The 24,560-nt window shown below is 50.9% G+C and overlaps 1 protein-coding gene across 2 annotated transcripts; it reads left to right on the forward strand.

Moving 5' to 3' along the window:
• Positions 1-18,652: 18,652 nt before the first annotated feature.
• On the forward strand, positions 18,653-23,325 carry LOC131813980 (protocadherin-8). Of its 2 annotated transcripts, none has more exons than XM_059144554.1 (3): positions 18,653-21,484; positions 21,659-21,866; positions 22,369-23,325. In XM_059144554.1, exons 1-3 carry the CDS (start codon positions 18,854-18,856, stop codon positions 22,740-22,742), a joined length of 3,213 nt encoding a protein of 1,070 aa, XP_059000537.1. In that variant the 5' UTR covers positions 18,653-18,853; the 3' UTR covers positions 22,743-23,325. The 2 variants fall into 2 exon arrangements, with proteins under 2 accessions (XP_059000537.1, XP_059000538.1); XM_059144555.1 differs by having other exon boundaries at positions 18,653-21,193.
• Positions 23,326-24,560: the final 1,235 nt, after the last annotated feature.

The following is a 24,560-nucleotide window of genomic DNA, read 5'->3' on the forward strand; positions in this document are numbered from 1 at the left end:
GGGCAGACACATGGCTAAGGCTTTGTTCCTCCCTGTCCCTCACAGGCCCCACCTGCTCTGTCTCCCTTTCCCTCCAGCCACACTGGTCTCTTTGCTCCCTGAACACATCAGGCACAAGCCACCGAAGGTTTCACGACACCTGTCCCCTCTGTCTGTAGTACCCCTCCTCCAGAAACCCACCAGCTCAGTCTCTCACCAGCTTTAGAGGTTTTCCTCAAATGTCACCTTTTCAAGATGACTCCCCTGCCCTCTCTATTTAAAATTATCCCCATCCCTGCTCTCATCTCCTTCCCTGCTTCATGCATCTCCCTGCTACTTGTCACATCCTAATACGCTCTACGAATATTTCTTCTGTTGGCTGATCACACACACAGCCTCACATGAACGCTCCACGAAATGCTCCACGAAGCAGGGGACTGTTCTCTGTTTGGCTCTTAATGATATCCTCAATCACTGGGCCAGAAGTTCACATGCTGTTTATGGAACAAGTGAAATCTCGGTTCCGGAAACAGATACACGGAAAGGACTCCACGCCGGTGACCATTTTGGTCCCCAAACTTTTAATCAGCCTCCAAGCACAGTCGCTTCCTGCCAACTCCCATCTGCGCCAAGGGTCTGTGCCTCAACCGTAACTTTGTGCAAACGGAGACCAGAAGCACGGCTAGGTGCGTGTCCAGTCACAGCCAGCTAGGCTGTGTTCGTGAGGAGCTGCTGTGTGGCCCTGTCCCCGCTCCGTTTCAGAAGGCTGAATGATGCACTGGAACAGTAAAGCTTCCCTTCCCCTGGGAATACGACCCCACTGGTCCTGGCCAATAAGACAGACGCTTTGAGCAGATATATCCATTCATGCTCTATTCATATTGAAAGCTCCTACTACATGCTTGGCTTTTCACCAGAAGCTGGGAAAGGAAAGATGAATAAAATATGGTCCTTTCCCTCCGGGCCCTCTGACACACCATGCTGGACTTCTATGAGGTGAAAAGATGAAAGACATTCTCTTCTGTAGTGCAGAATCAACCCACTAGATTCCACCGTGGGCAGCGTGGTAACACTAAACACGTGGAGAGACTTTCTGTACCTAGGAGGGCCAGGCCTTGACTCTGAACCTATAGGCTCTGAGAAGTCAGAGACACGATCCATTCCAAGATCTGAGATCCGGAGAGAGAAAGCCCAAGGTTGAGGTGACTTACAGACCCATCCCGGGACCTTCAACTCCCGCCAACTCCCAGAGGCAGGGACATAACCAAAATCATTACTCAGGCCCAGCACCTGTGAAGACCCGGCAAAGAGATATTTGTTGAGTGAATGAATAGATAAATAAAGGAGAAAAAATAAAAGAGCTGGGAGTAATAGGGATTAAAGTCACAGGTGAGTCCACTAGTCCCTCTTAAACTGCATTCCCAGGACCCATGGGTCTTCTGGATGTCCACGAAAACCGGGGTAAATGTTAGAGCCAAGAGAGGGGTTCAAGGTTAAAAGAATAAGCTCAATGGTAAAGGTTAGAAACAGAACCAACCAGTGACTTCTTGGGATTAGTATTTAGACGCTCAGGTGTCAGCTGAACATTGATCATTCATTAGATAATGCAATTGCATTTCACGAAAGGCATGGCAAGACCGTTTTAAATAGCAGAATTGGCTATTTGTTCCCTTCAGGTCTGTGTGCTCCATGAGAAACTAAATGTAGTTTCTCAGGAATAATGCCCGGGCACAGCTTTTTAGGCTAGCTATCAAATTGGACCAAAGACATCATTCTTTTCACATGCTTTCTGTTAAATTTCAGAAATTTTTAGGTTAGACTCCAAGAACCAGTTCAGGTTAGACTCTAAAAGTTCAGGTTAGACTCCAAGAACCAGAATCAAGGATGTAGGCTCCAGGGCAGCCAAGGGGTGAGAGGCAGGTCACCAGGAAACCTCATGCGATGGATTATTTCTCTGAATGCTGAGCCTGGGGGACTGGAGAAGACGAGGTGCCACTTAGGGATGCCCACAGGACACCTGCCGGCTGATGTTTCTGCTGTTCATATGGGCTGAGGAAGGCTCCTGCTCTGTGGCACCTCAAAGTAGCACCTGCAACCTGGTTCTAAAGCAACTTAGTATGGAAATACCAGTTTTGCGTGCAAAGCAGAGGTGTGTTGCTCCTGCCATTTCTTGGGCAGATGCAAAACTTAGAGGGTGTCAAAAGCTCCACACTCCTCCTTAAAGCGCACTACCTGTCATCACACTGTTCAAATGTCTAAAATGATGGCTGGCCCAGTCTTCATGCCATGGATCCCAGGAAGCTTCTATCAACCCTCTTGCCGATGCTCTCAGTCCTGAACATTTCCAGGAAGAACAGTACTTTTCTTTAACTAGTCTGCCAGCTGGTCTGAGAAACACAGGTGCAGAACTTTTTAAGTGCCATATGTACTTGTGTATGCTCCCAGCTTCCCTGCCTCCCCCGCCACGGTTTTTTAAGTTTGTTTGTTTGTTTTTTTTTCTTCTACACAATTTTCCCCAAGACTACAGTGGTCAAAAGCAACAGTTATAAAAACAAGGAAAAGTGTTAATACTAGTGATTTTTAACTTCAAAGTGGATTCTCAACACTTTCTACAGGAAATTCTGTCTGAGCCTCTGTCTAATGCACAAAGCCCCACCAAGGCTGCTCGTGGAGAAGGAAAGCGCAAACTTGACTTCTACCTTTTAAGACGAGGCAGCTGAAAGTGGCACCATTCTATTGCGCTTCTCTGCTCTCCTTAGAATAAACCAGCACAAGGAGCTGGGTGATCCAGACGTCACCACCAGCCTGCTATCACGTTAGATTTTTCCATTTTGTGCTAGTATGGAAATCAAATCGCCAAGCCCTAGCTGTCTCTGATACAAGCCTGGAATAGCAACCAGAGCAATGAACAGCTCCCACCCCATTCATTGCTCTCCCAGGTAGAATCCTATTACATTTAAAAGTGTCCTTTGAAATTCTGATCAGCCCTAAGCATTTTATGCAATAGCCCCCCTAAAGAAAACTCTCCTCCTATCTGACAGCTCCCCAGCCTTTTGACTCCTCCACCCCCTGGAAGCCTCCAGTCAGCCTCCTGCCTCTACAACCAGATATTTTGGAGATCACTGAGGCACAAACCCTCCTGATGGGCACATGAAACCAGGGGCAAAGGGCAGAACCACTCATGTTAGAGAGATGGGTATGTAAACTGATCCGAGAAAACAGAAAGTGCTCATATATACAACCAGAGGGACACAACCTCCATTCATTTATTCATCCTTCAAATATTTATGAAGCACCTGTTCCATGCCAGGTACTCAGCTGTCTGCTGAGGATACGATGGGGAGAAAAACAGACACAGCCCTTACCCTCCAGAGACTCACAGTCTGGTGGGGACATAAGCTGAAAGATCCCACAAACCACAAACAGCAGTTGCTGAGGCCGATGTGACAAAGTGAGGTCTGTGGGGTCCTGTGAGTGTGTGGTAAGGACTCCGACCAACGCAGGCTTCCCGGGGATGTTTTGACCTGAGATCCAAGAGATGAAGACATGAGGAAGAAAACCAAAAAGGTCTTTACATGGAAGGTGTCTGGCCCTCCATACAACTGACCCGGCATAGACAGCAGGTGTTGGTTTAGCTGTTCCACATAGATGGAATGTCTGAACCACAGCACCGATGGGGTCTCATCTGTCATTTCATATTTTCTGAGCATTTGCTGTGGGTAAGACACGGAGGGTAAAGAAAAACATTCTTTATGAATGTTACCACATGCATTCCTGACAGCATCTCTGGCATGTCAGGGGTACTATTATCTGTCAGGCTAAATAGGTAGAGGATTGGATTTGGCTTGTGGGTGGTAGTTTGCCAATCCCAGATCTGGGATGCATGTGTGGTGGCTGGAGTAAGAGCAGCTATATTGGACAAGGAGGTAAAAGTTTATTTACTGAGGGTAGCAGAGAAATAAGTTAGAAGGAACCTGAGTCCCAGTTATCACAGAGCCACCTTGTGAACAGGAGAACTGAGGCACAAAGAAGTTGAGCAACATTCCCAAAGTCAAGCAGAAAGTGACAGACTGTGCTGGGGTCGAACTAGGCTCTGTACGGTTCTAAAGTCTGCACTCCTATTCTCACACCAACCGGCTCCGATAAGGGATTTGGCACATCAGCTTCCCAGTATGGCAGCTGAGCACACTGAAGGTTGAGATTTTCTTCTTTAACCCACTCAATACCTTGCTTGTTTGAAAGTAGCTCATTCCTCCCCTCTTTCATAAAATGCAGGTAACAATTTGCCCACAATTGGCTCATTAAAACACGCATACACACACACACACACCCTCTTTAAGTGCTTGAAGACAAAGCACAGGCACATTATCACTCCGCTGTCTCCTCTACAGAACTCACCACCCCACGCCTCCCATACAGCAGAAGTCTGCGCCCAGCAGCCACCGCAGCATCGCTTGGCGCAGAAGAGTGGGCGAGGCTCCGAGCAAGGGGTCAACAGCCCCATTCAGAAGCTGCGGAGAAGGGAACGCTCCTGGAGTAAAAGCCAAGTCGCAGGGTTTTGCCGCTACTCTTTAGGCTTCTATCCCCCTGTCATTCTCAGTGTGCATGAGACTCCCAGATCCTACAAACTGGGCTTTGGGCTATCCCCAAGGGATTCACCAGAGTCAGGCCCTCGGACACCAGAAAGGATTAGTAAAGGTGCACCAGGCTTTTCCAATAGTAATGATCCAGGGGCAGCTTCTGACTCACAGCCAAAAAAAAAAAAAAAAAAAAAGCAGTGCTAAAACTCAGTGCACTTGCCTGTGCACCTCCCTCGTAAATCTCATTAGCTTATGTCACAGCTGGGTTCCAGTGTGTGGCGCTGGCAGAGACAGCCTGCCCGCTGGAGTGTCACATCCTGCCAACCTCAGGGCCTGCTGGTGACATGGACCACAAGCCAGTTCCGTCAGCTCTCGGCACGTGCCCCTCACCGCCTTGTGGAGCGCACAGAGACCCATCATAGACCTTTATCTGTGGCCTCGGTTAATCGAGATGGGTGGAAAATTCTGGAAGTTAGACTGCATACAAGACACACTCGTGGAAAACGCGTGTGTCATTCTGAGCTGGAGCTCTGCTTCCACATTCTCCGGCAGTCTCCGACGCTGGTGAGTCAGGCTTAACCACACATGAATGGTGTATTAGTCAGGATTAGGCTCATTTGCAAGTGACAGTAGCTTAAGCAAGACAGAACTTTATTTCTCTCCCATAAATGAAATCCAGAGGACTCCCGGGGTGGCTCTGTGAAAACTGGGGACTCAGGCTCCTCCTGGCCTATTTTTCTGCCATCCTCGATACATGACTTCTGCCTCATGGTTCCCTCTAGCCTCCGTCTATGCATGCTAGACCAGGGACGGGCAAACCACCCCCACCCCCCCGAAGCCAAATCCGCTAGTCCACCTGTGTTGCTGAATAGGTCTGACTGGAATACCGCCATACTCGTTTGTGTCTGTATGGTCCACAGTCGCTTTCAAAGTTCAACAGCACAACTGGGTAGCTGGACAGAGATCATACAGCTCACGGAGCTGAAAATACTACCTGGTGTTTTACAGAAGTTTACCTGCTCCTCTTCTAGACCAAAAGAAAGAAAGAAGGGCATATAAGGTCACAGCAATCCAAGCCATTTCCCAAAACCCACACAGGACATTTCTGCTTAGAAGCTCTTGAAGAATTTAGTCCCGCAGCCATGTCCGACTTCCGGGAAGCTGAGGGCCCCTACCGACCACAGCGGAGCCGGCCCCCGCAAGGGCCCCTTGCCCCAACGCTTGCCCCACTGCTGGTCTCTTCTCCACCTTATTGACCAGCTCCCTTCTGAGGCAGGCCACCCAGAACCACACTGTCACGTCAGCCGCACGGGAGGAATGACAAAAACAGAGATGAGCTGAGAGACAGAGACACAGTGGCAGAGTCAGAAATCCAAGGAAGAGACCTGGAGAGAGCTTTAAGGCAGGTATAAAACGTTGTGTACAAATACAGGTGTGGAAAAAAAATACTCTTTTTGTTAAATTCAACTTGTTTAAATTCAGCTCTAAAACAACCAGCTTGCCGAACTGGTCAGAAACTCACTGTAGTTAACCCCGGGGCTCCAGTCCTCAGATTGGAGCAAAAAGGTCCCAGGGGCTTCCACAGTGAGGCCTCCCATCAATGCGTCCCAGTGGGTATAACTGGGACACCATATGGTCCCTTCAGGTGAGGCTGAGAGACCCAGAAAGGCAGACTCCCTAGACACGCCTCTCCCCGCAAGGCCTGGCACCCTCCCCAGGGCACAGCCACCTGCTACTTTCCTCACAGAGGGAAGACTCCAACCATACCCTCATTCACACCTCCCAGAAACAGGACCCTTTTCTCCTTCCCTTCTGGCTCTTCAAGCAGCCTCTATTTTCTGCCCAGTAAAGAACCTCATGATCAAGGAAACACCCAAGAATCTGACTAGCTGTTGGAATGGGAAGCAGTAAGAAAAAGAGTAAAATTTAATACTTGATAGACAGACATATGCGACCAAGTTTAACATCTGTGCTAATACCACTAGGCTTAACATCTGTGTATCTCTCCTACCCTGTAGCCCATTTCCAAGTCTCTGTGGATCCTTTAGGCCGTAGCCCCAGGCTGGGTTTCCTCCTGTTGGGGGGCAGTGGGGAGAAGGAGGGAGTGAAAGATTTGGGAAAGAGGTGGACCTCTTGAGGGCCCCTGGTCTGCAAATAGCCTGAAATTGACTCTGATACTAACCACACCCAAATTTAAACCTATTCTGAAACAATCATTTATGTCAAGATCCTTGTTGTCAGTAGAAGTTGATGACTGCTAAGTGGTAAATATCCAGACGCCATGGATGAATGGAATTGGATCTCTACCTGTGGAGGGTTCCTGAGTGGGACAGGCCCAGTTTAATATTCAGCCCACACACACCAGGAAAGTAGTGCTGCTTGTAAAAAGTACTAAAATACTGCCAGCCAGGTTGGTAAAAACGTACCACCCTGAGCTCTCAAGTGCCACCTTAGCTCTTCCCTGGAAAGCTCCCCAACTTCCTGCGATCAAGCAGTAAGAGTCAATGCCTAGCTCAGCAGGAGGCCTGCAGCTCCTGGTCCTAGACTCAGGCTGCCATCCATTCTGATGGGTCAGGACCCATGCCTTACTGGTTGCTGAATATTTTGAAATCATCCTAGATGAGAACGTTTCGAAAGGGAAGAAACATGAGCGACAAGGAGAGGACTCTCCCCTGGGGTCACCATGCACAGTTGTGCAGGCTGTTCACTGCATAAGTTCTCCTGACTGAGGTAGCCACTGGGAACTGAATTCCATCCTGTGCTCTGTTTGCCGACAATTGTGTCTGGCACAGGACCTCTTCCATCCAGAGAAAAGGAGCCTTTTTCTAATGCACACAAGATGCTGTGTGTTCCCGCAGCTGGCTCACTTCAGAAGCTATTTTAATCATCCAGGCCCAAGGGGAATATACCTGAGTTAGGGTGGGAGTCATAGCCTGAGAAGTCAGAAGTAAATTTTTCCTTGCCATTAACTAACCAGGAGCCCTTGCAGACACCATTTAATTTCTCTGAGCCTCAGTTTCTTTAAAAATTGTCATAATACGTATTTTATAGAGCTGTTGAAAAAATTAAGTAAGTGAACTGCCTGACACAGTGTGTGGCAAGAATCAAGGGCTCAACACCCATATCCATGACTAGAAATACTACTGCTATTATTCTCAGCAAAGGCCTATGTTCTAAGTCTTGGAAATACCTCTAGAGCAGGGCAAGACAGAAGGAGAGCCATCTGGATGTGTGATAAGTAACAAACATCCCAAGTAATGTACTAGGACCATGCCCCTTTCTCCTAGAGAGGGAATTTCATACGTGAATGTGATTTTGATGAATGACACATAATATGAGCTTATCCCTGAAGGAACTGGAATCACCTCTGAGCTGGGTCTGGCATCAGGAGAGCTGAAAGGCAGGGAAAGAGTGAGGCTATCAAGAGCCTGATGAAGAAGGAAGAGTCCAGGAAGGTCAGGTGGCCGAAGCTGCCATGACCAGCCAGGAGCTGAGCAAAGGTGACTGGGAGGCAGCCAACCCTGCTGTAGGGAACTGCAATCAGTCTGGGGGTTCTCGGGGAAAAGGGGCCAGATGTTTCCAGGAATGGAACCCAGAGCAGGCAGAACAGCCTGGAAGTGGGGCATTGCATCTGTGGCATCTTGACTTTCTAGTTGCGCTGACCAAGTTCTGGCACCACCTACCTTGGCCTCGTGGGTCTTAGGATGCCTGTGTTAGCCTAATCTTGGACATTGAGTCTGCCCTGACCACCTCCCCAGACTCACACTTACTAAATTTAACCAGGCATCTCCTGCGTATGTGCGGAGACAGAGATCAATATCGTGTACCTGCTAAAACAGAAAGAGATGCCATTGTATTCATTCATTCATTCCAACACGTATTTATGGGGTGAGTTCTGTACACCAGGCACTAAGGATAAAACCGTGAACAACTGCCTCTCTGATTCATGTCCAGCCTCTAGCCACCACCCCAGCCGGGCAGAGGACTACCCTTCCTCCTTTTACCATGGCCCCCACCTCTTAGGTCAAAGGTGCTGAAAACTTTCCATGGACTTCAGATCTAGCCCCACTCTCATGCTTCAGCTGTTGCTCCAAGCTGTTTTCCCTCCTTTCTCCTCTCCCGCTCTCCACACCTGTCTGCAAACTGGCTCTGTGTCCCTTTAGTGCCCATCAGCCCTAAGGCTTACTGTGTTCATGGCTTTACCGCTCCAAGAGGGCTCTGCACCCTCTGAATCATGGAAACCTCGCTTCAACTCTGAGACAGGTGGGGGCAAGAATTAGCCGCGTCATTTAACAAATTTGGAAACAGGCTGTTTAGGATACCTGACCTGCATGGTATATTGCATCTTCTCAAGTTTTCTAAATGCTATATTAAAATATTGCATTATTTTATGTATTACTTATACCTTGCCTACTTCAAAAGAGAAGTGAATAATATGTTATATTCATCTCTAGTACAAGATAACCTCGTCTCCGAGTCGTTTGGATACTGACGGTTATAAATAGAGCCTTGGAAGTACACAATGGCAATTATTCCTGCCCAAAGCTTACTCTCAAGTTCAAGGCTTGGCCTAAAATAGCCCCTTCCTTCTCACAGGGAGTTTGCTGAGCTATCTCCCGCCTTCTTAGGGGAGCTCCCAGAAGCTGATCTTCCCTCCTGAGAAATGATCACTAAATTGATCACTGTTTCTTACTAATTACTTTAAACTGAAGCCACATGATGGTGTACTGCCTTCCCACTGACCAGAATGCCCTAGGGAGTGACAGTGCATACCCAAGTGCCCACACTGTGGACGGCAAACACAATGATGATGAACTAAACTATCCTTCCTAAATACTGGTCCTGACCCCTTCTCTATTGATTACACTGCCTCCCAGATGTCAATATTCCCGTGCGTGTTCTTCTCAGTGTTTGTTCAGCTGCCCTTAGTACTTCCGTCCACATGATTATAAAGTCCTAAAAAGCATAGGGTTTAAGTCCACTGTAAAGCAGTGCATAGTTCCACACTCTGAAAGTTGCTTAGTAAAATGTTTTTGATCCTGGTAGTTGGTTGATGGGAAAAGTAAAAACCATTAGGACTGTGATTAATGAAGATACTTTATGCACGTTTTCCCCCAAGCACAAGCGAGAGGACATGTAATCCCATTACCAATACTCAATCTTTCACTCTTGGGGGATTTCCTCACTAATTAGTCTGAAGCTGTAATTTAGCCTATACTTTAAGGAATGTGTCACATGAGGACACTTCTAATTTATTTCTGACCTTCCTTGAATTTAGAGGCACATATGCCTTTGACCAGCATTTCTCCCAATTGCTATTTTCCCGCTGCCAAAAAAAGTAATAGTTTATCCAAGACCTGAGAGGGGGAGGCAAGCCCAGAGCCCATGCCCTGGCACTTGGCCTGTCTAAGGGTTTGGCCCTGCTCTCCTGCTTTGTTCCCTCAAGCCTACCTTCCAATGACAAAGCAGAATGAGCTTTGTACTACAATAGCAGGACTTTGAAATGGACAAAGAAATGGAAGCAGAAGTGAAGTCTGTCATATGTGGGTGGAAACTTGAAGAGCCAATACACAATGTGCTGCACTCCCGTTTCCTTCTGCCACAAAGAGGAGAAAGTTCCAGATGGTGGCTACTCTCTCAGTCTAGGTCCTCAAGTGAGGACAGCACGCAGCATTTCCCCAGCCTAATTGTGATGGACATGAAGAGAAAGTAAGAAATACACTTGCAGTTGTAAGTCACTAAGAGTTGGGGGTTGTGTGTTATGGAAGCATAACCTGCCCCGTCCTGACTGGTATAATTATCCTAAGTCAAGGAACTCCTACCCCAGACTTTGATAACACATACTTTGTTCTCACCCCCGAATTTCCTCCTGGAGGCCTACCACCACAGTTGACCTCAATGAGCAGCCTTTCTGACCCCTAGAGAGTCCATGAACCCCGCATCACCAGACCCACCCTCCAAAGTAGTCTGCTCACAACATTCCACTCCTGGAAAGAGCCACTCCACGCCTCCTTTTCCAGAAGTCCAGCCAAAGCTTCCACCGGGGTTTGATGGAAAGGTGTGTAATCCATCACACACATCCTGTATTGTTCCCTCCTCCCAGCTCTCAGCCCTGAAGGATACAGGGCTGGCAGGGCCCCCTGGCCACTGAGGGAACAGGAGTCACCCAGTCGCCATGTTCTGACAGCTTGTCACATTATTTTTCCCTGTGGGGGCTCTGCTCCCTCCATCTAACCTTCTTCTCAGTCCCTGGAGACCACGGGCCTCTATACAAGGCTCCCCAGGCAAAGCAAAGCAAGATTGATGCCCCACAAACGGCCTGCCGTGCCCGGGAGGGCTCTCCGTTCAATGAGCAGAGCAGCCCATTCTTCCCCATCTCGGGTTCCCACACCGGACACCAAAGCAGGAGCTTGGAGCCAGGGCCGCAAGAATTCAACCTTTATTCATTCTGGAACACAAATGATCTGCCACACTCCCTTAATCTCCCTGGCCCTCTCACCTCACCCACTCAAAATCTTTCTGAAGGGCCTGGGCCCTCCTGGAATAATATGGGATTCATGCTGCCCTTTGGACAGAGGGACTAGAGCCCAGCGAGGATCGGAAAGTTTGGGGGAAAAATATCCATTTATGTATTGACCAGGGCGCCTTGCCCCCGTGATTCCCGCCCTCACCCAGAAGCCTCGTCCCTCATTTGGCCCTTATTACCACAAAGTAGCCTTTGAGGACTGTGGGCGGGATCTTGCTACTGAAGAATCATGAATTAGCATTAATGCCCACGGTGATTTGCATCCGCAGTTCCCTGCTTAGCAGGTAAAAGCCTCCTAAGGGTTTGGGCCTTCAGGGACTCCCGGGGGGGCTATGGAGCAATACATATAAAAATGATTTCATCTAAATTCTGGGACTGGTTTCATAGACCAAAGCACCCCTGAAGGACAAAAAGACAACTGTAAAATTACTTGAAAATAAATGCTTCTAAAGTGTTCGGAAATAATCCGGGGTGAGGAGAATTGGGAGGCAGATAACTAATCCATCAGCTCTTTTTTTTTTTTTTTTTTTTTTTTTTTTTTTTTTTTTTTTTATCCCGCATCTAGACTTTTTTTCTTCCAAGGCCACAGCCTGTCACCAAGCAGTTTATCAGCCGTCACTCCATCTCGATTCTGGGTGACATGAGATCAATGGCCTAAAACTGCTCTCAGATCTACGGAGAAATTTATAACACCAGGCTCTGCTATGCCCTGGCTGGGCCTGGGTCCCAGGGCTCTGAGGGCGAGGCTGCCATGCAGACTTCATTTCCATTTCAAAAGCGGATTGTGACCCACTTGGAGCAGGCGAGTTCAAGCCATCAGATGCAAAGGCAGGCCCGAGTCAGAAGTCTTCAGCACTTAGAGAACAATGACTTTGAGGAAAGAAAAAAAAGAGAGAGAGACCTGCTAATGATTAAAATTCTCTCTGCCTTGACAGGACTCTAGCTTCCTGCTTTAATTTCTTTTGAATCATGTGGGATTAATAACAAACCCCCAAATCTGCAACAACCTGTTTTAGGCTCTGAAAGCAATTAATCCATCCAATTTATCTAACTACGAACTCCTGAGCATGGTTTGAGCAGAGATTTGTGGTTCTTTTGATCCTCACTGAGGGCTCCTTTGGTTAACTGCAACCTCCTTTTCTCCACCATGAACTGTGTAATTTTGTCCTAATTCTGTCTCAGAGTGCCCGTGAACCATAAACCTGGTCCTAGGAGTCCAGGCCAATCCCATATCCTATATTTTCCAGCCAAAGAGTTCCAAGAAAATTCTTAGTCGCCCTTTCCTGCACACCATATCCTTGGGTAATAAGGGGAACACTGGCCTTCTGTCCACAACCCCAGGCCATGGGCACCTATGGGACATGCAGCTCCTCACCGTCCCCATGCGCGCCCCCACCATTTGTCTTGGACAGCTCCCCAACAGCAGGCATACTGGGGACTCTGGACTTGCTCCTGGCTGAACACAGAGAAGCCTCAGCTTTCTAAGTAAAAAGAAAACCCTGCCACCTACCCAAATTCACCTTGGAATAAGACATCCAAGAGGAGGTACCCAGGAGGAACTGCATTTTCCAAGAGGCCTGGCAATGCTGGGGTCCACTAACCAGCTCCTCCTGAAACGCTGGCTTCGGCACCCCCTCCGGTCGGACTGGCAGGTAAGGCAGTAGTCCTCACACACCCCCACAGTGGTCCTCAGCACACAGCACCCACAGACACAGCAAGCGCCTCTCCGTCCTGAGTCTCTTGAGATTCGACCAGACCACAAACTAGCTAGTCACTGTTCCCAAACCAGTCACTTTAGAGAGTTGCCCTTCAGCTTCTTCCTAGATCAGAGTCTGCCAGTTTAGCCTTTGTCCCACTTCCCTGCCCTGTCCCTTCTATGCCCTGCCTTTGCCCTGGTGCACCTGTCATTTCAGAATGACATCCTTCAACTCCATTGCCTAAGGATAGAACTGAAATTTCTTAACGTGATGTATGAAGACCAACCTGCTCACATCACTCTGGCTTTCTTCACCCCAGTGCCCCTCCCCCAGCCGCCCGTGGCAACCTACACTCCAGCCCTTGGATCTTCCTGCCAGTGGGCTTGCTATTCCTTCAGGAAGGAATGCCCTATTCATCTCCACCCCTGGCTAATGTCTACTCATCCTTCAAAACTCAGCTTAAATGTTGCCTCCGGCAGGAAGCCTTCCCTGCATATCTCTGCTCCCTAGCACAGTCAGGCCCCCCTCCTCTGGGTTCAGACAGGCATGCAATGCTTACCTGCACCACTCCTGTTGACATGCCGCCTGTGTTCGGGTTTTCCACTCCTCTAAAGGCTGTGGGCAGCCAACTGGGATGGGCTACTGGGCGGGCCTCCATCACAACAATCCTCACACCCAATGGTGGGTCTCCTTCCTCTTCTAGATTTCCTGCCTCAGGGCTGGCAGGCAGAGCGTATGATTTCTTTCATTCTTCTTCTTGTTCTTCTTCTTTTGTTCTTGTTGTTGTTGTTCTAACTTCTTCAAGAAAAGCTAGGAAAGAAGCATAGAACAGATTCTCCCTCATAGCCCTCAGAAGGACCCCACTGACACCTTGAGATTGGACTGCCAGCCTCCAGAATTATCAATTTCTGTTGTAAACCAGGCAGTTCGTGGCAGTCCAAGCAAACAAACGTTGATGGGAAGCGCAGGGTCAAACTTTGGCTCCATGTAGGTCACTGGAAATCACCTGGTACTCCTGAACATCCTAGAAGGGAAAGTCTTCTGGAATGTTCTTTCCCCTGTCCCCCAAGAATAATGGGTTGTTATCCACTGAATATTTGTCTCTGTAGGTGATTTCAGTCATAATACATGACTTTTGTGGAAACAAGTGGTGAAAAAGTCCACCAGAAATTCCTTTTTGCCGTCATCTGATCTCAACCAGATGGTAAGGTACCAAGAGATTTTGAAAAGACATGAGAACATTAAAGTTACTTGAACCTCACATGACCATTTTTCTCCTTCCTTTGGTACCTATAAACCTACAACTATATCTATTATTATTTCTAGAAGTGTGGGAGGAAAAAAAAGAATCAGAAGGGTAGTTGTAACTAAAGCAAAGAAGCAGACAGGAAATAGGAGGGTTGTTTTGTTTTGTTGTCTTTCTGAGCAAATACCTCACCTGTAAAATAGGAGGTTTCGAAGATAGGGCCTCTGATATTCCTTCCTCCTGCTTTAAAAGGGAATGCTAATTAACACGTGCTAGGGCTTCCTAAGCACCTGACACTGTATTATCTTACACAGTCCTCTAGTCTACCTTACAAGGTATTATTAGCCCCATTTACAGAAAGATCTCCCACAACAATTCAATGGTATCAGATTTGAACCCAAGCTGTATGATCCAGAGCCTGTTGTAATCAACAGGCGTGTTTTGTGTCTTGTCAGGTTAAGTGGGTATCCCAGAGCATCCTGACACACAGAAGACACCAAAGGATGAGCTGCCCAAGACCTGGACACGGTCCAGGGTTTGTGAGCATCTGGTACTGGGATCAATCCAAAAATCAATGTTTAAACAACAGTTACCTTCACCCTTAAACTGTCTCACCGTCTGACTGCTGAGTTTGAATCAGGGCTATGGAGGATGTCACTCTGTGGGTATTAAAGTTTACAAATCACAATGCCAGTATGGACAGCCCCAACGAAGCGGGGGGGGGGGGGGGCGCATTTTAAAAAAATATAAAGCTAGCATTTGGAGGGTAGAAAAAAGCTTGGTTGCGTTTCTAGAGAGCAAACCCCAGCAAAACCCAGCGACTTGGGAATTCTGAGAGCTTTCTACAAAGTATGCTTTCCTTACAAGAATGTATTGGATGTCTCTGAAGAGCTGCCTCTGTTCTCTGCTTGGAGGAGAGCACTTGCTGCAAACTTCCCCAGAAGGTTTATCCGATGGAGTGAGCCTGTTGAAGGAAAAACGATGGGGCCCGGTCTTATCTATTTATTTAAATAGTTAAAAGGTAAAAAAATAATAATAATAACCCCTCTCCCCATCCATCCTTGGAATTACACTTTCCAGCGAAGTCTAGTTCCCTTTCCTGGTAGATATAATCCTAATTAAAAATAAATTACATGCTGTATAGAACTTGAAATGGAAAAGATAATCCTATTACATATGAGAATATATCCTGATTTTCTTTCCCGCTAAACTGTGGGAGATATCAGATCAGGCTGAGCCCCCCATTGTCGCCGCTTTGAAAACTTTCCTAGAGCCCTAATCCGTCACGTGACGCCCGTGTCAATCTCGGGGTCTGCACGCGAGTTTCACAAAGCAGGCATTAGGCTCGGCAACAGAAACTCAGCTTTGCGGTGCCCGCAACATTTGCATTCCGAGAAAACGCCGGCCATTGTGGGCTGTGTTTGTTCTCAGGATTGCGAGACAGTTGCCTGCGAAGTTGCTAAAACCGAGAGAAAGGGGCTCCTTTGTGCCAGCCTGGGTCTTTGGTATGATAACAAGTCGATTTGAGCTGCTTTTGTGGGGCTGGATCAGCGCTGGGGGAGGGCGAGCTCCCCTCTCTTCCCCCACCACTTCTCCCGCCCCACCTCCCCGGACATTTTGCTCCCCCCGGGAGTTGCTGTAGGCGCTGACGCGCTATTTTAAATCGTATTTCCATAATCTGGAGGCCGCAGGCGGCGGGGCCCGGAGCTCGTTCTGCTCGCGTGCCTTCACACCTCTACCGCGGGCTCCGAGGCCGGTGTCCGCGGCTCTCCTCTGCTTGCTCTCCGCCGGGGGCTCTGCGCCCTGTGTTTCGTGGCGCCGCGGCTGTCGGGGGCACTTCCCAGCGGCGGAGTCGCTAGCCCAGGATGGACTGCTTCGGACCTGCTGCGAGCCGCCCCACACCCCTCCTCCCGCCTCTGGGTTTCTGGCTGCTCGCCCACTCCCCCACCCCAGCAAGCCTCCCCGTATTTCAGTCTTGAGAATGAGCGTGATGACGCGAAGCTCTCTGAGTAAAAATATTAGATAGTTCTGATTCTCCAGCAGAGCAAAACAATCAAAGAAATTTAAGCAGCGAGCGGCTGCTGGGGTCCTGGGGTCCTGGGGTCCGGGGGTTCAGGCCAGACCTGAGAGGCGCAGGGACGCAGGAGGAGCAGGCGTGGGGTCAGGCTCCCAGCCACTAGCGACCCTGCTCGAGCCAATTATCTACGCACGGGGACGGCTGAAAACATCCTTTCTCTGCGACTCTGGTCCCACTGCTCTCTTGCCTCCTCCCTGTTCCCCCAGGTTCTCAGCACCGCAGTCGCCGCACCTTGCAGACCTGACCTCCAGGGGTTACAGCAGTGGCAGCGGGGAGGGCACTGTCCGACCGCCGAGTTCTGAATCTGTTCGCGTTTGGGCTGACCAGGGAAAGGTTGCGGGGAGGTCGGGACCCTGGGAGCGCTGAAGGTCACCAGCACGCCCCAGGTCAGGGTGGGAGTGCTGCTGGGGCTCGGAGAGAAGACAGAAAGTTCTTTCCGCTGTGCAAACCCTCCCCAGCCCCCCCCCCCCATACACTCGAGAAATGTCCCTTGGGCAAGAGCAGAGAGAGCGCAAACTGTTATAATTGGTAGGTGGGAGGGAGGGTGGGGCGCGACGGGGCGTGTGTGTGTGTGTGTGTGTGTGTGTGTGTGTGTGTGTGTGTGTGAGAAAGCTGGGAATAGGGCTCCTGTAGGGGGCGTCGCCCTTTCCTCTTCCCTGTGCCGCTGCAGTTTCCTGCCCTCGCTGCTTTTAGCAATACCAGGGCAGCAAGGTGGAGAAGGCGGGGAAAGGAACCCAGAGGAACGATGGCTCTTAGGAAGCCCCCACTGTCCACTGCTCCTCCCTCTTCCCAATTTCAGAAGAGCTTTTATTTATTGATCGCTGGGGCTGCATTTTTTTCTCTTTGGCAATTCCAGGGCTCCTACTTCATTCTCCGCACCCCCCCACACACCCCCACCTCCCTATTTGGTCTCCCTACTCTGAGGTGGTGTGGGGGTGGGGGAAACTCCTGAATGTCTCCTGAAAAGACCCCAGGACACATTCACTTGGGTTTGAGGGAAAGGAAAACACAGATGGATGCTGACAGCAGGACTGAAATCTGGATTCGGAAGAACGTTTACTAAATGCAGTCTGCTTATCAAATCCATGGCCTTAAAAAAAAAAAAAAATTCTTCTAGTGCGAGGCTTTTGTTTTTACCTCTCCTCCGTGTGTATTTGCATAACCTGCTCAATAAAGCTCTTTAATAAGAATTCGTCTTGCTCCCACTGGGAGCTCCAACTCCCTGGTCTTCACAGATTCTGGGGGTGGACAGGGGAATACCTGTGGGGGGCAGCGCCAAGCCTGGCCAGCCCAGGGATCCGCCCTGCCCAGAGTTTGGCAATACCGAAGTCCCACACGTTTGTAGGCAGATGGTTAAGTTCCCCCAGGTTCGTGCCAGGTTTCAACGTCATGCTGTGATTTTGTTCTTCTGGAACGGGATGAGTGTTGCTTCTCGGAGCAGCCCTATTAGAACAGAAAGAAAATCCTCTAAATAGGCGGAACAAGGCATCAGGAGGGAAAGTTCTCTAAATGCACTTTAATACGCGCCGGGTATTGTGTGGAATTCAGCGCCCATCACCGTTTAGCCGGAGAGTTATGGCAGTGATTGGGGATGAATAGAGGAACATAATGGATACATGTGGCGTTTGCTCATTATATTCAAGTTAGCCCAACTCCGCTGTGGAAACTGTTCAACTTTCTCTCCCCTTAGCTTGTCACAGTGAAATAATACAGACATTGGGGCCTCCAATGGGATCGCCTGCCACGCCATTCTACTTCCACTGCTAACGAGGGTTTCATAAGCCTTTGATACAGTCTGATCTTTGAAACCTTTCCAAATCTCCTCAAGCTTATGCTAAATCCTATTTGGAACTTTTTTTTCCCCCTGGCCAGCTAGTGCCCAGGGCTTAAGAAAGCCATTTGGACAGTGACATGCATACTAACACATCGCAGAGCTCTCTTCTGAAAGGGAAGTGGCAGCCCTGATCGCCGAGGCTCACACGAGCAAAGCACAATTGCGTACACAAATTTGAATAAAATCCATTTTTCCTTATCCTTGGGGCTCCTAAACCGCGACGCTATTTCCGCGTGCCTCGAGGAGCTGGGAGAAAACACTAACAAAACCTTATTATGCTGAACAAGTAGGTGGAGAGACAAGGGCGAGGTTCGGAAGCTTCCAACGTGCAAAACGCTGAGAGTGGGTGGGGGGTCCGAAACCACTAAGGCGAACTCCCGGCGTGTTTGTTCTCAATTCAGGTCGCGGGTCCCAGACAGGCACAATTAACAAAACCATCCACTCCTTTTTACTCCCGGCGACCTGTGCCAACTCCTCTGTATTCAGGGCACTGACAGGAGAGGGGAGAAAAAGGCGAAAGGAGTTAAAGAAACAAAGAAAAGATTCCCTAATTTTCCTTTCTTGTTTTCCCCTCTAAGCCTTTCCGTATTAAAGGGATTGTCAGAGGCTGGCGTAGGAGCGGCGAGAGGGTGAAGCTGCCATTGGCTGCCCGGCTCTGGTAATTTGCATATCGGCTGCTATAAAAGCGGAGGCGGCGCGCGGCGCACAGCTCCAGCAGCGAGAAGGAAGGGAGAGGCGTATGGTGTGGGGAGGTCGGTGCGTCCTCAGCCCGCCGGAACCTCGAGCTGCAGCCCGCAGACCTTCCACACAGGGTTCACAAAGAGCGTGCTCCTAGGAGCCTGCGACTCACACCCGGACCTGCAAACCAGAGAGGAATTACTCAGCCTCTTGGAATAGCACTTGGGGCTGGCGGCATGAGTCCAGTGAGGCGCGGGGGCAGCCCCTGCCTTTTCCCTTTACAGCTCTTCAGCCTCTGTTGGGTGCTCTCGGTGGCCCAGAGCAAGACAGTGCGATACAGCACCTTCGAGGAGGATGCCCCTGGTACGGTCATCGGGACCCTGGCTGAGGACCTGCATATGAAAGTATCCGGAGACACGAGCTTCCGCCTGATGAAGCAGTTCAATAGCTCGCTTCTCCAGGTGCGCGAGGGCGACGGGCAGCTGACCGTCGGGGATGCAGGCCTGGACCGGGAGCGGTTGTGCGGCCAAGCGCCACAGTGCGTGCTGGCCTTCGACGTGGTCAGCTTCTCACAGGAGCAGTTCCGGCTGGTGCACGTGGAAGTGGAGGTGAGGGACATCAACGACCACGCGCCCCGCTTCCCCCGGGCCCAGATCCCCGTGGAGGTGTCCGAGGGCGCGGCCGTGGGCACGCGTATCCCCTTAGAGGTGCCTGTGGACGAGGACGTAGGGGCCAACGGTCTGCAGAGCGTGCGCCTGGCGGAGCCTCACAGCCCCTTTCGCGTGGAACTGCAGACGCGCGCGGACGGCGCCCAGTGCGCTGACCTGGTGCTACTACAGGAGCTGGACCGCGAGAGCCAGGCCGCCTATAGCCTGGAGCTAGTGGCCCAGGACGGCGGCCGCCCGCCGCGCTCCGCCACGGCCGCCCTCAGCGTGCGAGTACTGGACGCCAACGACCACAGCCCGGCCTTCCCGCAGGGCGCAGTGGCCGAAGTGGAGCTGGCGGAGGACGCTCCTGTAGGCTCGCTGCTGCTCGACCTGGACGCAGCCGACCCCGACGAGGGCCCCAACGGCGACGTGGTGTTCTCTTTCGGTGCCCGCACCCCGCCCGAGGCGCGCCGCCTCTTCCGCCTAGACCCGCGCTCGGGCCGCCTCACCCTGGCAGGACCGGTGGACTACGAGCGCCAGGACACCTATGAGCTGGACGTGCGGGCCCAGGACCGTGGTCCTGGGCCCCGGGCCTCCACCTGCAAGGTCATCGTGCGCATCCGCGACGTCAATGACAACGCTCCGGACATCACCATCACCCCGCTGGCCGCCCCGGGCGCACCTGCCGCCTCTCCCTTCGCTGCCGTCGCCGCCGCCGCCGCTCTCGGGGGTGCGGACGCGACCTCGCCGACGCGTCCCGGGACGCCCGAGGCCGGCGCGGTCTCCCTGGTGCCAGAGGGGGCGGCGCGCGAGAGCCTGGTGGCGCTGGTCAGCACCTCGGACAGAGACTCGGGTGCCAACGGGCAGGTGCGCTGCGCCCTCTACGGGCACGAGCACTTCCGGCTGCAGCCAGCCTACGCGGGCAGCTACCTGGTGGTGACTGCGGCCTCGCTGGACCGCGAGCGCATTGCCGAGTACAACCTGACGCTGGTGGCCGAGGACCGCGGCGCGCCCCCGCTACGCACCGTGAGGCCCTACACTGTTCGCGTGAGTGACGAGAACGACAACGCACCACTCTTCACACGGCCGGTCTACGAGGTGTCGGTGCGAGAGAACAACCCTCCCGGCGCTTACTTGGCCACGGTGGCCGCCCGGGACCCCGACCTGGGCCGCAACGGGCAGGTCACCTACCGATTGCTGGAGGCAGAAGTGGGCCGTGCTGGGGGCTCCGTGTCCACCTATGTGTCGGTGGACCCGGCCACCGGGGCCATCTATGCGCTGCGCAGCTTCGACTATGAGACTCTGCGCCAGCTCGACGTGCGCATCCAGGCGAGCGACGGTGGCTCCCCTCAGCTCTCCAGCAGCGCCCTGGTGCAAGTGCGAATACTGGACCAGAACGACCACGCACCGGTCCTGGTGCACCCAGCGCCGGCCAACGGGACCCTAGAAGTGGCGGTGCCCGGGCGCACGGCAAGGGACACTGCCGTGGCGCGCGTGCAGGCCCGGGACGGGGACGATGGCGCCAACGGGGAGCTGGCATTCGAGCTGCTGCAGCAGGAGCCGCGAGAAGCCTTCGCCATCGGCCGCCGCACGGGGGAGATCGTGCTCACAGGCGACCTCTCGCAGGAGCCGCCAGGCCGCGTCTTCCGGGCTCTGCTGGTCATATCCGACGGCGGCCGCCCCCCTCTCTCCACCACTGCCACCGTCAGCTTCGTGGTGACAGCAGGCGGCGGGCGCGGGCTGGTGGCTCCCGCCAGTGCGGGGAGCCCGGAGCGTTCCCGCCCGCCAGGCTCTCGACTGGCGGCGTCGGGGCCGGCGCTACAGTGGGACACGCCGCTGATCGTCATCATCGTGTTGGCGGGGAGCTGCACGCTGCTGCTGGCCGCCATCATCGCCATCGCCACCACCTGCAACCGCCGCAAGAAGGAGGTGCGCAAAGGGGGGGCCCGCCGGGAAGAGCGGCCCGGGGCGGCGGGCGGCGGAGCCTCGGCTCCCGGCTCCCCGGAGGAGGCTGCCCGGGGAGCCGGGCCCAGACCCAACATGTTCGACGTGCTCACCTTCCCTGGCAGCGGCAAAGCGCCCTTTGGCAGCCCCGCGGCCGATCCGCCCCCGCCCGCGGTCGCCGCGGCCGAAGTGCCGGGCTCGGAGGGCGGCAGCGCCACCGGGGAAAGCTCCTGTCACTTCGAGGGGCAGCAGCGGCTCCGCGGCGCGCACGCCGAGGTGAGGCCTTCCTTCGGCTGGGCGCCCCCCTCCGTGCTCCGCGGACAGGCTGGGGGAAGGGACTGGAGGGGTCTGGGTGTGTCTGGATGCCTAACCTGTTGCATTTTGTTTCTTGTCCAACCCCGGTCTCACCCCCTCCCCCGCCCGCCCCGCTTCCCCGATTCCTTGCTGCAGCCCTACGGTGCCTCCCCCGGCTTCGGAAAGGAGCCGGCGCCCCCTGTGGCTGTCTGGAAAGGACACTCTTTCAACACCATCTCGGGCCGAGAAGCTGAGAAGTTCAGCGGCAAAGACAGCGGCAAAGGGGACAGTGATTTCAACGACAGCGATTCCGACATCAGCGGGGACGCTCTGAAAAAGGATCTCATCAACCACATGCAGAGTGGTGAGGACTCTTCTTTCCTGCCAAGTTCTGCGTTCCTCCGTTCCCTACCCTGCTGCCCTCCTGTCAATCTCCGTTCCCAGCCCCCTCCCTCTTCCCCACTTTTTTCAGTTCTCCAGTTATAGACCCCTGCCTTCCTCAGACAGCCGATTTCAAAATATCACGTCGAGGCAGCCCCCCAACCCTTGAATAAAGAACACTCCCATCCTGTTAGGTGGAGACAAGGAGTGATGCTAGCTTTGGGGGGTGGGGGGGAGGACATGGAGGGGGTGGTTTCTGCTCCGCAGTTTCTTAACTTGATTCCAGCAAAGGAAGCTGAGCCAATTTCGTATAAAGGTGGCTTTATAGGAAGCAGCATTTCTTTCCAATCTTGAATCACCGTCTTCACTCTCACACCCGCTTTTCTTTTCCAGTCGCCCTGACCCTGCCTGACATTCCGGAGAGGGAGGCGCAGTTGTGCACAATTTTGGTAATAATCTTCATGCTCTCTCCTCTTTCATGTTAGGACTGTGGGCGTGCACCGCTGAGTGTAAGATCCTGGGCCACTCTGACCGCTGCTGGAGCCCGTCATGTGCGGGGCCCAACACGCATCCCCCGCCTCACCCACCAGCGCAGATGTCTACCTTCTGTAAGAGCACGTCCCTGCCTCGAGATCCTCTCCGCAGGGACAATTACTACCAGGCCCAGCTGCCCAAGACAGTGGGGCTGCAGAGCGTCTATGAGAAAGTGCTCCACAGGGACTATGACAGGACAGTCACCCTGCTCTCTCCTCCTCGTCCAGGGAGGCTCCCAGACTTGCAGGAGATCGGGGTACCCCTCTACCAGTCCCCCCCTGGCAGGTACCTGTCCCCAAAGAAGGAAGCCAATGAAAATGTGTAACCCCATGCTGCATGTGTTCACAACTTATACAGGTCACTCTGAGAAGCCCCTAAGTTATTGACTGGTTTCAGTGTTGTATATATTAAATATGCAAGATGTGCCTTAAAATGAAGCTGTTGGAAGCTCTTTCCAATCACATTGATACTGTTTGGTATTTGCAAACAAAAATGTAGTTAATGTAATTTTTATGAAATGTGTGCTGTATTTAATTTTTCTTATCATGCTATTGACTTTAATTTCACTTGCAGCTTGCCATTTTCTTAGTGTTTTTAACCTGTACATTGTGTAATGTAATGTTTGTATATAATGAAATTTTGTTATATTTTTATATAATAAAAGCTAAAGTGGAAGTTATTGCCAAAGGAACTGTCTGTAAGACAAAAAAAAAAAAAAAAGTGGGAGTTACTTAATGGAAATTTATCTTTCACCTGAAACAACCTAGTGTTTGAGAATTTTTGCCTTGCCAAGTATACCTTGTATATCTTGAGTCTGTGGTAGATTTCAAGTTCAATGTTATTTAATTACATTTGGTTTTCTGTAAACCAAACCGTGTCACTTATAAGCACAGTAATAAAGGATTTGTCATGTGTTTGAAGAATCTGCTAATTGCTTTTCACAAAGTTGCCTACAGTTAGACATTCACAAATAATCTGAGTGCCAGAATTAAACCTTTCAAGTGCTAATTATTTGGGCATTATTAATATTCACAGCAATATTAAACTTCCAAGTATTGGAAAGTCTCATCTGAGTATTAAAAATACTTTATTTTGTAAATCATGTGCATCTCCATTTACATCAGGCACTCTATAAAATTCTTGTCCTCGTTTATTCACTCAACAGATATTTATGGAGCATCTACCAAAAGTAGAGAAAGCTGTTTGGGCTGTTCATTCACTAATTAAACATCTGTTGAGTTTTTACCAACTGCAGTAACTCCCCTAAGAGCTGCAGTTCGAGGTTAAGAAGACATAGTCTCAAGGATCTCTTAGCGTATTAAGATGTTAATAGCAAAAACACACTCAAATGTATGGGTGAAATGACATGGTACTTGGGATTTGCTTTCAAATAGTCTAGAAGAAAACACGGCGCTATATGAAACAAGACTGGTAAAATACTGATCCTTGTCAACTGTGGCATGGATACGTGGGCAAGTGGGGGGTTAATTATACCAATCTATTTGTGCGCTTGTATGTACTTAATGTTATGGAACGTTTTTAAAAAGACACTCAAAAGACCTATGTCTATGTCTTAATATTCTCCTCATTCATTTCATTTGAAATTAAAATAATAACGAGCGCAAACATTTACTGAGCAGGCTTTAATATGAGCCAATTCCTTATAAAGCACTCTTCATGGATTATCTCATGTAATCCTCAAACGACGACCCCCATGAGATTTACAGATAAGGAAACTGGTCAGGTGCCCCAAGTCACAAAGCTGATAAGTGGCCAGCATGAGGCTCAAAACCAGATTATTCCAGGCAAGAAAATAAAATGAAGAAACAAGAAGGATTTTGGTTTTGGTTTTGGTTTTTTTTTTTTTTTTTTTTTTTTTAACTTGAAAGAAACAAAGAGGTGGAAAAGTCCCAATGTATTGCCTTTACTGCCTGATTATTGTTTAGCCCTTTATATTTGTGAAGTGCCTGTGTCCCTTCGTTACTAATTATAGAGTGTGAGGCACTATAATGAATAGAGGAGCCCTCAAAGCTGCCTGTTGAAGTCATAATTGAAACCAGTGGTGGCTCCAAGCTGAACAGCAGGGCGGGCACACAGAAGAGCTTTGCCACCCACGGCCTGCACAAAGTTCAGCCATTTCTCT

The sequence above is a fragment of the Mustela lutreola genome, chromosome 13 (genome assembly GCF_030435805.1).
Source record: "Mustela lutreola isolate mMusLut2 chromosome 13, mMusLut2.pri, whole genome shotgun sequence".
NCBI classification, from domain to species: domain Eukaryota; kingdom Metazoa; phylum Chordata; class Mammalia; order Carnivora; family Mustelidae; genus Mustela; species Mustela lutreola.

Bases quoted from the DNA above. Each gene is read 5' to 3' on its own strand.
- LOC131813980 (XM_059144554.1), top strand. From the start codon at position 18,854: ATGAGTCCAGTGAGGCGCGGGGGCAGCCCCTGCCTTTTCCCTTTACAG. The intron at 21,485-21,658 runs GTGAGGCCTTCC...TCCTTGCTGCAG, and splicing joins TCCGCGGCGCGCACGCCGAG to CCCTACGGTGCCTCCCCCGG. The intron at 21,867-22,368 runs GTGAGGACTCTT...CTTTCATGTTAG, and splicing joins CATCAACCACATGCAGAGTG to GACTGTGGGCGTGCACCGCT.